Genomic DNA, 15,449 nt, shown 5'->3' on the forward strand with positions numbered 1-15,449 from the left:
TCTAGGCTTGATAAGTTAGAGAAAAAGATTAGGTATTTTTATGATCTTAATCTAGTTAAAAATGATGATTAATTTCTTTAAGCTTATTTATGATTAAGAAAAATCATATTATTTTATTTTAAGTTGAAAAAGGGTTATTCTAACATTTTTGGAAATAAGGAATGGATATTTAAGAATAACCAAGAGATTTAATTATAATTATACCTATAATTATGTTATGTATACGTAAATAAATTTTAGTTTAAAAGAGAAGTTCTTATTATATTTCAATTATGAATATTCATTTAAAGTTAGGAAATCAAACATTCTTAGAAGTTGCAGCGAAGCTATGGCAAAATTTTCCAGAAAAAGATAAATCTTATTTTTATGCATAAATTTAATAAAGCAAAAAGAGGAATTCCCATCATATTCTAGGCATAGACATTTTTATGCTTAAAGAATGATTTTTGTTATATTTATGGAAAATACTTTTATAGTATTTATGCATAATTGTTTAAATAGAGAAAAGAGGGTTTTTGTTATATTTATCTTGATATATGTACATGCATAAATAAATTTTATGCTAAAAGTGGAGTTTTGAGTATTATTCAATAGTAAGAAAAATAAAGAAGATTATGCACAAATTTTACAGAAATTTCAATTTATGAGAATTATGGAAATGATTCATTTAGATAAATGGATTAGTGTTTATACTAAAAGAGTAAATATGGGTATAATTGATTTTGTAAATTCCATGAATCTCTTATTCAAAAAGAAGAATAGCTCAACACGAGTTGTCACTCATGTTGTGCCTAGTAGACCATTTCACCTTTATGCTACTAGCGCATTTGGTAGTTGAGATGATGGGATCTTTGACATTGATTCTATAGTTGGACTACACCTACCTAGTCTAATCGAGTTATAGCATACTTATCCTGCGAGCTCACCTATTTAGCATGTTATCATTATAGACCGCTTGTATATAGTACTCTAGTACTTATGTTGGTTTTCACTTATCTTTTATAGAACTCTTTTGAAAACAAGAAGAAGAAGAAGTAGATTTCAGCCTTCCATCCATTGTTGTGTGAGCATGTGTGTGCTTGCAAGAGCTCAAGCTCTCTCTCCTCCTCCAATCTTTTCATCCCTCATCAGTGCATGTCTTATTAGAGGCTAGGGCACTTGCAACTTCCAAAGTTTCTTGCCTTTTCCATGGCTTTATTTTCTCTTGCTTTGATCTTAGCCTCATCTTCTCTAGACTAGAGTGGTTCTCTCTAAGTGGACGTGTGGAGCTATAATAGGGATGGCATGGTTAGCATCTTTGTGGGAGCTATCCTCTTGGATTACGCATAGACACATCTCAATCCAGCTAACCCTTAGCAGAGCAAGATCATCTTAGCCGCATCTTCTCTAGACTAGAGTGGTTCTCTCTATGTGGACAAGTGGAGCTATAAGAGGGATGGCATGGTTAGGATCTTTGTGGGAGCTGTCCTCTTGGATTAGGCAGCAGAGACACATCTCAATCCAGCTGACCCTTCGTAGGAGTAAGATCACCAAGAACTATCCCAGATTACCTCCTACAAGTCCCATGTATTACCTAGAAGATTTAGGACATCTTAGCATCCTTCTCGTTCTTCACAAAGGACAATCCAAGTTGCTCTCAAGCAAGCCCATCAAGAGATTGGTCTCTTTCTCCAGTCAGCTTCATGAGAGTGAAAAGGGGCCTTTCAAGAGTTTTACATCTTTATGCCAACACAATGCCTAGATCGAGAGACTACTCTTGAAGGCACTGAAGAGAGGTGAGGTTGCGTCTAATGTGGAGGCCACTTGCATTGCTCTCTTGAGGCATTAGAGCGGTAAAGGGTGGAGTACAAATACCATGTAAGAGTTTCCTTTTTCTCATGCCACCGTGGAAATGTCTAGTAGGGTCATATCCTGTGAGTCTCATTTCATGTACATCCTCCCTCTTTTTTACATTTACGATGCATGCTAACCAAAGCCCTCGAGGATTGTGTTGGCATACGTGGGGCCAAACTTATATCAAACCTCAAGTACATCTCAAGGGGTTGAAAATTGAGAATAAAAGTGACCTTCTCATCAAGTTGGGGCAAGAGAAACTTTTGAAAATTAAAAGGTTACAACCCTTAAAAATTTGCCTACCTTCAACTCAAATTTCAAAATGTAATTTTCAAAAATCTGATTCAAGTTGGATTTACACTAAACCCGAGTTTTTTTTGGAGCACTTGGGAGGCACCCTTGAGGTAGGACGTAGAGGCTCCTAGAACCCTCGGAAAGGAATGTTCGGGAAGCAGGTAGTAGCTCCAAGAAGGCCCTACGACTACACAGAGCGACTCTCCTCATCTCATCGCATCTCAATTCGCCAGCAGCAGCTACATACACACTCTCTCTCTCTCTCTCTCTCTCTCTCTCTCTGTGCCGCCTTCCTCTGCCCTCACAGCAGTTACCAGTACAGCAGTACAGTACAGTACAGTAGAAGGAAGAAATGGCCCTTACGCAGGTGGACTGGAAGGAGACCTCGGATTCCCACATCTTCAAGGCCAACCTGCCTGGTAAGAATATCGCCCCCCCTTTCCCCCTTCCTCCTCCGTCTCTTTTATCGGAATTGACTGCTCATGAGCAAAGCCGTGTGCCCCGCTCTGCAGGTCTGGCCAAGGTGGAAGACGGGCGCGTGCTGCAGATCAGCGGCGAGCGCAAGAAGGAGGAGACGGCTTCCTCGGACAGGTGGCACCGCGTAGAGCGGGCGCAGGGCAGCTTCCTTCGACGGTTCCGCCTCCCCGACAACGCCAAGGTGGAGGAGGTGAAGGCGGCCATGGAGAACGGCGTGCTCACCGTCACCGTCCCCAAAGTGCCCCCGCCGGAGCCCAAGTCTGCCGTCAGAAGTGTCCAGATCTCGGGCTGAGAGAAATCGTTCAAAGACTCTCTCTCTCTCTCTGGCTATGTATGTGGTCGAGTCATGTGTGTTTATATTACAGGGTCCTTCCTGGATGTGTAGTAGAGGGACCAGTTTTGGGTGTTCTTGTACAAGTTATTAAAAAAAAGAAGAAGAAGAATGTATCACAACCTCTCTTTTTAAAGAATTGAAAGCTTTTGTCGATGATGTCTATCTAGCTTTACTTGTTCAACATCACGGACATGTATGATCATTTGTTTTTGCTGATGTTTAGCATATATGAATGAGGAGAGAGAGAGAGAGAGAGTGAGTGAGAGGATGGACTATATGGATGAAGTGGTACATTAGAGGCTATTGTACTTGCCTCTTAGCCATGCCACAAAATTTTGAGAAGTTGTCGTCGCTATCTCCAAGTTGTGATAAATATGCAATGGATCTAACTTTCATGAATAATATGATGTTGATCTTGAAGTAGCGATCTTTGATGTCGAAGATAATCTTGGAAGTAGCGATCTAATCTTCGATGTAGACGACGTCAAATTTAAATTACTCTTCTTATATCATCGCAAAACCTAGCAGGTGCACTTGGACTGTTCCCAAGATGAGTGTGGTTGATCTTCTCTCAGTGGGTGCTTTTCCTTGCCAATCCATTCAATGTGCACTCTTTAATGACCTCATACTATGGTTTGGTACGAGTCTCATTAGTCCTTGTTAGTAGCTAGAGGTTGTTTTGTTTGGGCTTTTTTTTTTGCATCTTCTTACCTATGTGGTAGTAGATATTTATTATTTCCTGAAAGCGCAAGTGTAGGAGGTCAAGGTCGCTTCCCTTGGGTACCCAATTGTGTAGTCATGGTACACATGGATCTCCTTGGTCTTCATGCTAGTACACAATGTATCTCTTGGGATAGCAACCACAAAAATTGTAAGCCCAAGGATAAACCATGTTTCCCTTTAGTACACATTTGTCTTAGTTTAGTTTTGTGTAGCACAATATGATGGCTCTTATATTTGTCGCGTACTAATTAGTACATTTTAAGTGTACACAAGGCTTGTATATGGATGAGGTGGTACTCTATAGGCTATTTTTGTACTTGCCTCTTAGCCATGCCACAAAAATGTGAGTTATCATCATCATCTCCAAATTGTGATAGATATCCACTCCATCCAACTCCCATGCATATAATCATGATTTGGACGTAGATATCTTTGAGATGGAGAGGTGGTGTTTTAGTCATATGTTGAAATAACTCTCATTATTTCATTGTCTATAACACAAGGTGCGTCAAAGTTTCTTCTTCTCTATTAAGACAAGTTTAAGATTTGTTGATCTTCTCTTAAACAGGTGCTCTTCTTTGGCTATCTAGCTTTGTGGTGCATGTATTCCTTTGAGCTGATAGTATCATTTAGTACTAGTCTCATTAGGCATTGTTGGCTAAAGGTGGTTGTTTGGGATTCCTTGGCATTTTCTTACCTATGTGGTAGCTATTAATTATTTCTTGAGAGGTCTAGTAGTGTAGGTCAATTTGCTAACTTCTTTTTCAATGTACTTTATTAGAATTTAATGAATGCAAAGAAACTTAACTAATTTGCACCTAGGACATTCTCATCAGTCATTTGTGATGCTCGAACATTGTATCGTTGTGATCAAGGATTATAATAATGATTTGTATATTTAATAAGGGATATGAAGAGGTATGACGAACATCCCAAGGTTCAACACTCCATTTTACCTAAACCCCATTCGACTGCCCTTCTAAAGGAAGCTTGTATATAAACCAATTGTATGCACCAAAAGAAACCCCTTCACTTGCTGCGCAAAAGCTATAGTTGACCATCTTGTCATAAGACTCCTCACAAAGGCGAGGGCTACTCTATCCATGAAAGAATAAAAGAAGGTAAGGGATACTCTATCAATAAAATAATAAAAGAAGAATTTTAGCATGGTGCTGTGGTGGGTATCCAGCATGGGGAGGAAAATCTAGTTGTTTATTGTAAAAAAAGTGAAGCAAAAGAAAAAAAAGCCATCCCCTATAGCATTTCATCAGCCTACAAAGAAAAAGTGAGTTTGACTAAAGTTTCTATCTCATGCAAGTCAAAGTTGCATATCTTCTTATTTTTATACAAATACTATAAGATAAATCAAGCAAAATGGCATAAATTAGGATTTGAATTCATTAGAAAGATGGTTCTCTCGACAAAGATGGTCTTGTTGAAGTGTGGATCTAGTTTCCTCCTTTCATGCAAGCTTTCCCTTTGAGCTTCTAAATGTGGGATGCCAACAGTTGGAGTGACAACACAATTCATCTTTATCAATTAACGAGCTGATTCTAGAAACTTTAAGAGCTTGGAAATGGGAAAAAAAGAAATCAGAACCTTGTAAAAACACTCCTTTCACAAACAAGTGAATTGTTATGTGTTTTCCAGTATTGTGTTGCTAATTGGCTTACAACCTGTCATTCCATACTTTGCCACCATGTTCAATGCATATTGTCTTTGTAGGGGTATAGATACTTGAAGTATGTATTTCCAAACTATGTGTTAGGATAGCCTGTAAGCTATGATATTAATTGGATTACTAGTCCACACCATTGTGATCCCATTATAGGAAAATGAATTTTATTATTTTAGGTTTGTTATGGTGGAGAATTGATCATGAATGAATGTTGGCTAGCTTCTTGGATGCTTCCTGTAAGGTTCCTTCCTCCAGCTTTGGAGATATAAAGGTGTAAGAACCTCCCCTTCAGTTTTCTGTAATCATCCCCCAATTCAGAATACAAGAAAACATTGTTTTCTCTTATTTTGGCCTAGAGAGAGAAAATATTATAGAGAGAGATAATAAAAATGTGAGATATTTTTGGATACAAAGTTTCTCCTAAAATCTAAGATGAATTCCCCTGAAGTAGAAGTTCAAAAATAATTTTCCAATGTGCATTAGAAATTAACCGATTATGTGTATTGGAGACCTTAGCCGAAGGGTCCACATTGTCAGAAATTTTTAATTAAGGTCCAAATAAGGTTCTAAAGGGCTAATAGGATTAATCCAGGTGTTAGGATGACAAAAATACAAAGAATAAAATAAAATACTCCAAAAATGAGTAAATGCTCACATAAGATAAAGAGTTGACCAAGTACTGGGTTTACTAAAAAAATTAATTTTTGACACCTCCGTAAGGAAGGAAAGGGCTCATGAGGGAGGTGATTTTTTTTATCATTGCCTTGAATTTTTAATTCAAAAAATGAGATAATTATATCTCTCCTCTCTTCTCTCTCCTCCTGCAAACCAGATCAAAAAGTGAGCCAAACTGGTCCAAAAATTATCCAAAATGGATCAAACTGAAGCTGGAAGCCTCTAGATCCCAGTTGTACTTGGTTAATAGCCTCCCTCACCTAAAAATAGACCCTCATTCCTTTGTATTTTCATCTTTGAGTAATTACATGCCAGTATTATCTTCATTTTAGTGTAATTCTATTATCCCTTTATTTTGCCTCTTCTTTTGGAAGCTTTGGAGCTTCACAATTCTCTATCCTCTCTTGGAGATTACTCTCCCCAACTTGGTGGCCAAAGCTTTCTTTGTGGGCTTCATTTCTTTCTTTAAAGAATCAAGCCAAAATCAAAGGTAAGCCTTATTCCAATGGTTTTTCTATCTTTTCAATGGTTACCTCCTTCCCAACCCCTCTAATGCTTGGGAAGCTTTCAATTAAATGGTTTTTTCTTGAAATCAAGCTTTCTAATGATTCATAATGTTTAAATGGTTTAATACTAATCTTTATGCTTAATTAGTATTTTTATATTTAAATCTCTCTTTTTGGAAAGATTAATCATCTTTATGGTTAGATCCTTATTAGAAGGATGGTTCTTAATGATAAACCATTATCTTAAACAAAACTCTAGGCTTGACAAGTTAGAGAAAAAGATTAGGTATTTTTATGAAATGATGATTGATTTCTTTAAGCTTGTTTATGATTAAGAAAAATCATATTAATTTATTTTAAGTTGAAAGAGGGTTATGCTAACATTTTTGGAAATGAGGAATGGATATTTTAGAATAATCAAGAGATTTAATTATAATTATGATTATAATTATGTTATGTATACATAAATAAATTTTAGTTTAAAAGAGGAGTTTTTATTATATTTCAATTAGGAATATTCATTTAAAGTTAGGAAATTAAACATTCTTAGAAGTTGCAGAGCGAAGCGAGGGTAAAATTTTCCAGAAAAAGATAGATCTTTTTTTAATGCATAAATTTAATAAAGCAAAAAGAGGAATTCCCATCATATACTAAGCATCTACATTTTGATGCTAAAAGAATGATTTTTGTTATATTTATGGAAAATACTTTTATAGTATTTATGCATAATTGTTTAAATAGAAAAAAGAGAAATTTTTGTTATATTTATCTTTATATATGTACATTCATAAATAAATTTTATGCTAAAAGTGGAGTTTTGAGCATTATTCAATAGTAAGAAAAATAAAGAAGGTTATGCACAAATTTTATAGAATCATTCAATTTATGAGAATTATGGAAATGATTCTATCTCATGCAAGTCAAAGTTGCATATCTTCTTATTTTTATACAAATACTATAAGATAAATCAAGCAAAATGGCATAAATTAGGATTTGAATTCATTAGAAAGATGATTCTCTCTCGACAAAGATGGTCATGTTGAAATTTGGATCTAGTTTCCTCCTTCATGCAAGCTTTCCCTTTGAGCTTCTAAATGTGGGATGCCAACAGTTGGAGTGACAACACAATATATCTTTATCAATTACAAGCTGATTCTAAAAACTTTAAGAGCTTGGAAATGGGAAAAAAAGAAATTAGAACCTTGTAAAAATACTCCTTTCACAAACAAGTGAATTGTTATGTGTTTTCTAGTATTATAGGCATAAAAGTTGACAAAAGATAGAGGCCAATCTCCAGCCTTCACTTTTCGCCTTTGTTCAAGTGATAATGGAAATTAAAGGAGGGGTATAGATAATTGAAGGATGTATTTCCAAACTATGTGTTAGGATAGCCCACAAGCTATGATATTAATTGGATTACTAGTCCACACCATTGTAATCCCATTATAGAAAAATGAAATTTTTTATTTTAGGTTTGTTATGGTGGAGAATTGATCATGAATGAATGTTGGCAAGCTTCTTGGATGCTTCCTGTAAGGTTCCTCCCTCCAGCTTTGGAGATATAAAGGTGTAAGAACCTCCCCTTCAGTTTCTGTAATCATCCCCCTTGTTTTGGCCTAGAGAGAGAAAATGTTATAGAGAGAGAATACAAATTTGAGATATTTTTGGATAAAAAGTTTTTCCGAAAATCTAAGATGAATTCCTCTGAAACTAAAGTTCAAAAAGAATTTTCCAATGTGCATTAGAAATTAACTGAATATGTGTATTGGAGACCTTAGCCTAAGGGTCCACATTTTCAAATTTTTTTGATTAAGGTCCAAATAAGGTCCTAAAGGGCCAATAGGATTAATCCGAGTGTTGGGATGACAAAAATACAAAGAATAAAATAAAATACTCCAAAAATTAGTAAATGCTCACATAAGATGAAGAGTTGACCAAGTACTGGGCTTATTAGTTAAAAATTAAGATTTATTAGAAAAAAAATCAAACCTCATGAGGGAGGCACCTTTTTTTCATCATTGCCTTGTCTTTTTAATTCAAAAAATAAAATATTTATATCTCTCCTCTCTTCTCCTACAAACTGGATCAAAAAGCGAGCTAAACTGGTCCAAAAATTATCCAAAATAGATCAAACTGAAGCTCGAAGCCCTAGATCCCAGTTGGACTTGGTTAGTGGCCTCCCTAACCTATAAATAGACCCTAATTCCTTTGTATTTTCATCTTTGAGTAATTACATGCCAGTATTATCTTCATTTTAGTGTAATTCTATTATCCTTCTATTTTGTCTCTACTTTTGGAAGCTTTGGTGCTTCATAATTCTCTATCCTCTCTTGGAGATTACCCTCCCCAAATTGGTGGCCAAAGCTTTCTTTTTGGGCTTCACTTATTTCTTTAAAGAATCAAGCCAAAATCAAAGGTAAGCCTTAATCCAATGGTTTTTCTATCTTCTCAATGGTTATCTCCTTCCCAACCCCTCTAATGCTTGGGAAGCTTTCAATTAAATGGTTTGTTTTTTCTTGAAATCAAGCTTTCTAATGATTCATAATGTTTAAATGGTTTAATTCTAATCTTTATGCTTAATTAGTGTTTTTATATTTAAATCTCTCTTTTTGGAAAGATTAATCATCTTTATGGTCAGATCCTTGTTAGAAGGATGGTTCTTAATGATAAACCCATTATCTTAAACAAAACTCTAGGCTTGACAAGCTAGAGAAAAAGATTGGATATTTTTATGATTTTAAGGGAAGGGGTATCACACTTCCTAAGAATAAGAAGACTATTAGATTGGATGGATATAAATACTAATGTAAAGTTTTATAGTCTTATTCATGAAGCTCTTCATGCGATAAAACTCATGGACTATAAAAAAGAATTCAATATTGGGCTAGTTATGAGAATCTAAAATGACTGCCAGGGATAAAATACTATAGGTAGAAAAAGAATTGATGGGCTTCTCGATCATCTTGGTACCAACCTCCATATTCAAGCCCAAACCCTTTGCACAAAATACGAGATATATTGGTATGTTAAATGATGATAAGTCTTACCCACCATCAAGCTTAGCACCAAGCAAAATGGCTTAGGCTTTAGTACTTGCTTTTGGACTAGCCCATCATGCTTAGCACCAAGCTTAGTGGCCTAGGATTTGGTATTTGCTTTTGGTTTTACAAATTTTTGGCATGAATAAAAAGTTATAAAGTTGGCTAAATTAGCTAAATTCTAGAACAAAAAAAGAAACATAGGGTCTTGCCACCACTCTTGATGTTCTAAGTTCAAGGGTTTTATCATAGCAACAAAGAGTAGAGAGGAGGTTCGTCATTGGTAAGCCTATCACATGTACCAATTTATAAGAAGAAATCTTGAAGTTACTTGAAATCTAAGTTTGGAGTTGATTAAGGTAGATAACAATGGATTAAATTCAACATTTTGGCACAATCTAGATTAAGAGAGTGATTAACACAATAACTTAGACAAGAGATTTGATCCAAGACACACATTTCCATTTGATGGGAGGCCTTCCAATAGACTCAAGTACATCATAACTAGCTCATGGCTTAGTTTAATTAATTTCCTTCAAATAGACTCAACTAAACCATAATTAGTCGATGGCTTAGCTTAATTAATTTCCTTCAAATAGGCTCAACTAAATCATAATTAGTCCATGGCTTAACTTAATTAATTTCCTAAATACCTTGATTTGGATTAATCATTTGAGTACCAAATGATATTAGGGTTACTGATTTGATAGAGGGAAAGTGCCTCCCCTATTAGAGATTTAAACCATAAATGGTTGTTATTAACATTGTAATTAAGAATTAATCACTTATTTTTCATGAGGTGTCCGTTATTAAGACTTGTTTGGAGACTTGCATCAATGTTGGAGCAAACTTTGCATAGTCTTAATGGCACCAAGAAACAAGAATTATACCAGATTTGAGCTCATTTCCATTTCATGCTAGAAAAAAAACACTCCCAAGTTGATTAAACTTTCTTTGATTTCTTGATGTGAGTTGTTGATAATGGTTTTCTTATTGTTATGGGCTTGTGGAAAGCTAAAACTCCCTGTAGAAGTATTTAAACCACTTGGTTTAAGCTGATTTGTAAGAATGGGTGAAAGAGGGAAAAATAGGATAAGTGAGATAATCAAGACTCAAATCAATACTCTATGATTTTGCCAATTTAGCAACCTTAGAGTGCATATATGGCAAAGGGACTATGGTTTGACCTGATACCAATTTGAAATCTAGGTTTGGGAGTTGGTTGATCTTGTTGATCTTCAGCAGAGATTCCATCTTTATTTTTATATCCGAAACACACATTTCCATCAGATGCGTAGCCTTTAAATGGGATCAAGTACATCATCATTCCATGGACTAGCTTAACAACTCGCCTAATATAACCCTAAATCATATAGCATCCACCCCCTTGATTTGAGTCCCATTTAATGCTAATTGAAGACTTTATGGATTTTTGAGTCCCAATGGTAGTAGGTGCCTAGTTCTAGGGAATCTAGCTTCTAGTCAATGGCTTCTATTCATTTACAAAGCTGCATAATATCACCATAGTGATATCTTTGTAACCTTAGCAAACAATTTCTTCTAAGGTCATGCTCCCCCTCTCCTTAGAATGTACCCATCACTCTATTTTTAAAGAAATTTGGCTACCTAGATGCTCATGGTTGGTAGGCTAGACACACAATGTTCCTCATGATATAATGAACCTTCTCCCTTGAGGTCAAGTAAAATCTCAAGATATAAGGCATTGGAAGAGACCCACAAGCAATCCTCATGCTGTATTGGTGGAAATAAAAGGCTTTTCTTTTGAGATTGACACCAATCCCAAGAGCTAGTTTCATACTCGGGGGAGGGGGGGGGGGGGGGGGTCACTCGCATAAATATTTAAGTATCACGTGGGTTCAACAGAAGGACATTTTAAATATTTAAAACTTACAGAAATATATTTACAGAGGGGATTTATTTATTTTATTTTAAAAAAATTTTACAGATTTGAATAGGAAAGGATACATTATATTCACTAAAAAATTCACAGATAAGGGGCTTTTTAAATAGGCCTTGAACGCACGTGATATAGAGGATTTACATATAGTGACCCCCCTGAGGTTTCATAATGATATCAAGAAAAGGTCCAAGATAAAGCGAGTTTATTTCTAATCTGCTTGTATAAAACATCTAATTTAATGATGCGATTGAGAGATGTTATATCAAGAATGAATTTATATTTTGAATATCTAAATGAAAAATGACATTTTATTAGGCACTTTTATTTTAGGGCTTCTCAATTTGTGATTGTGCCATAGGATACTCATTACTATTTGGATAGGTCCGAAATTTATTGTATTACTAAAAACCAACTTCAGTTGCTAAGGTGCTTAAGTGTGCTACAATAAATTCATTTGCATAAGTATCTATCTAACTTCACTGTTAAGGTTCTTGAGTGTGCTACAACAAATTTGTCTGTATAAGGATCTATCTACCTAGTTTAATAGAAAAAGTAATAAAGGGTACAACATGGCCGGGAGATGGAGTTTCAGGGTTCAACCAATGCCACTCTCTTGAATCTCACAAAAAGAGGGCTAAATTTATGCCCTCTTGAAGTAAGAGGCGATAGAAGGCAGCACCTTAAATGAGGAGAGGGGGATATCAACATGCCCCTTCCACTATATGAGTTAGTGAGAGTATGGACTATATGGATGAAGTGGTACATTAGAGGCTATTGTACTTGCCTCTTAGCCATGCCACAAAATTTTGAGGAGTTGTCGTCGCTATCTCCAAGTTATGATAAATATGCAATGGATCTAACTTCCATGAATAATATGATGCTGATCTTGAAGTAGCGATCTTTGATGTAGAGGATGATCTTGGAAGTAGCAATCTATCTTTGATGTAGATGACATCAAATTTGAATAACTCTTCTTATGTTATAGCAAAACCTAGAAGGTGCACTTGGATTGTTCCCAAGGTGAGTGTGGGTGATCTTCTCTCAGTGGGTGCTTTTCCTTGCCAATCCATTCAATGTACACTCCTTAATGACCTCATACTATGGTTTGGTACGAGTCTCATTAGTCCTTGTTCGCTAGAGGTTGTTTTGTTTGGGCTTTTTTTACATCTTCTTACCTATGTGGTAGTAGATATTTATTATTTCCTGAAAGCGCTAGTGTAGGAGGTCAAGGTCGCTTCCCTTGGGTACCCAATTGTGTAGTCATGGTACACATGGATCTCCTTGGTCTTCATGGTAGTATACACATGATTCTCCTTGTTTTGTGACTCCTCCCTCTCTTTTTATTTGCACAATGTATCTCTAGGTATAGCAACCACAAAAAATGTAAGCCCAAGGATAAACCACCTGCAAGTCAACATGTTTCCCTTTAGTACACATTTGTCTTAGTTTAGTTTTTTGTAGCACAATACACATTTGTCTTAGTTTAGTTGTTTAGTTTTGTGTAGCACAATATGATGGCTCTTATATTTTTCGCGTACTAATTAGTACATTTTAAGTGTACACAAGGCTTATATATGGATGAGGTGGTACTCTATAGGCTATTTTTGTACTTGCCTCTTAGCTGTGCCACAAAAATTTGAGTTATCATCATCACCTCCAAATTGTGATAGATATCCATTGGATCTAACTCCCATGCGTATAATCATGATTTGGAAGTAGATATCTTTGATGGAGAGGTGGTGTTTTAGTCCTTTGTTGAAATAACTCTCATTATTTCATTGTCTATGACACAAGGTGCGTCAAAGTTTCTACCTCTTTATTAACACAAGTTTAATATTTGTTGATCTTCTCTTAATAGGTGCTTTCCTTTGGCAATCTAAGCTTTGTGGTGCATGTATTCCTTCGAGCTGATAGTATCACTTAGTACTAGTCTCATTAGGCATTGTTGGCTAAAGGTGATTGTTTGATCTTATTTTTATGCATAAATTTAATAAAGCAAAAAGAGGAATTCCCATCATATTCTAGGCATAGACATTTTTATGCTAAAAGAATGATTTTTGTTATATTTATGGAAAATACTTTTATAGTATTTATGCATAATTGTTTAAATAGAGAAAAGAGGGTTTTGTTATATTTATCTTGATATATGTACATGCATAAATAAATTTTATGCTAAAAGTGGAATTTTGAGCATTATTCAATAGTAAGAAAAATAAAGAAGGTTATGCACAAATTTTACAGAAATTTCAATTTATGAGAATTATGAAAATGATTCATTTAGATAAATGGATTAGTGTTTATACTAAAAGAGTAAATATGGGTATAATTGATTTTGTAAATTCCATGAATCTTTTATTCAAAAAGAAGAATAGCTCAACACGAGTTGTCACTCATGTTGTGCCTAGTAGACCATTTCACCTTTATGCTACTAGCGCATTTGGTAGTTGAGATGATGGGATCTTTGACATTGATTCTATAGTTGGACTACACCTACCTAGTCCAATCGAGTTATAGCATACTTATCCTGTGAGCTCACCTATTTAGCATGTTATCATTATAGACCGCTTGTATATAGTACTCTAGTACTTATGTTGGTTTTCATTTATCTTTTATAGAACTCTTTTGAAAACAAGAAGAAGAAGAAGAAGATTTCAGCCTTCCATCCATTGTTGTGTGAGCATGTGTGTGCTTGCAAGAGCTCAAGCTCTCTCTCCTCCTCCAATCTTTTCATCCCTCAGTGCATGTCTTATTAGAGGCTAGGGCACTTGGCACCTTTCAAAGTTTCCTGCCTTTTCCATGGCTTTATTTTCTCTTGCTTTGATCTTAGCCTCATCTTCTCTAGACTAGAGTGGTTCTCTCTAAGTGGACGTGTGGAGCTATAATAGGGATGGCATGGTTAGCATCTTTGTGGGAGCTATCCTCTTGGATTTCGCATAGACACATCTCAATCCAGCTAACCCTTAGCAGAGCAAGATCATCTTAGCCGCATCTTCTCTAGACTAGAGTGGTTCTCTCTATGTGGACAAGTGGAGCTATAAGAGGGATGGCATGGTTAGGATCTTTGTGGGAGCTGTCCTCTTGGATTAGGCAGCAGAGACACATCTCAATCCAGCTGACCCTTCGTAGTAGTAAGATCACCAAGAACTATCCTAGATTACCTCCTACAAGTCCCATGTATTACCTAGAAGATTTAGGACATCTTAGCATCCTTCTCGTTCTTCACAAAGGACAATCCAAGTTGCTCTCAAGCAAGCCCATCAAGAGATTGGTCTCTTTCTCCAGTCAGCTTCCTGAGAGTGAAAAGGGGCCTATCAAGAGTTTTACATCTTTATGCCAACACAATGCCTAGATCGAGAGACTACTCTTGAAGGCACTGAAGAGAGGTGAGGTTGCGTCTAATGTGGAGGCCACTTGCATTGCTCTCTTGAGGCATTAGAGCGGTAAAGGGTGGAGTACAAATACCATGTAAGAGTTTCCTTTTTCTCATGCCACCGTGGAAATGTCTAGTAGGGTCATATCCTGTGAGTCTCATTTCATGTACATCCTCCCTCTTTTTTACATTTACGATGCATGCTAACCAAAGCCCTCGAGGATTGTGTTGGCATACGTGGGGCCAAACTTATATCAAACCTCAAGTACATCTCAAGGGGTTGTTTATTCCATGTACCTCGCCAAGCCCAAGATGACACACCACTATACGTTTTTAAATAATATTTATGGTTGTAATATTATATACTCATTTGAGACCATAATCTTGACAAGAAAAAATTGAGAATAAAAGTGACCTGCTCATCAAGTTGGGGCAAGAGAAAATTTTGAAAATTAAAAGGTTACAACCCTTAAAAATTTGCCTACCTTCAACTCAAATTTCAAAATGTAATTTTCAAAAATCTGATTCAAGTTGGATTTACACTAAACCCGAGTTTTTTTTTGGAGCACTTGGGAGGCACCCTTGCGAAAATTAGAGGTA

The 15,449-nt window shown here is 35.9% G+C and overlaps 1 protein-coding gene across 1 annotated transcript; it reads left to right on the forward strand.

Moving 5' to 3' along the window:
- The first annotated feature begins 2,479 nt into the window (after positions 1-2,479).
- Positions 2,480-3,028, forward strand: LOC147613946 (18.1 kDa class I heat shock protein-like). The gene is made up of 2 exons (XM_086781263.1): positions 2,480-2,546; positions 2,640-3,028. The coding sequence occupies exons 1-2, from the start codon at positions 2,480-2,482 to the stop codon at positions 2,894-2,896; spliced, it is 324 nt and encodes a 107-aa protein (XP_086637389.1). The 3' UTR covers positions 2,897-3,028.
- Positions 3,029-15,449: the final 12,421 nt, after the last annotated feature.

Source organism: Cibotium barometz, chromosome 43, assembly GCF_041138505.1.
Source record: "Cibotium barometz isolate CiBa-2024 chromosome 43, ASM4113850v1, whole genome shotgun sequence".
Taxonomy (NCBI): Eukaryota; Viridiplantae; Streptophyta; class Polypodiopsida; order Cyatheales; family Cibotiaceae; genus Cibotium; species Cibotium barometz.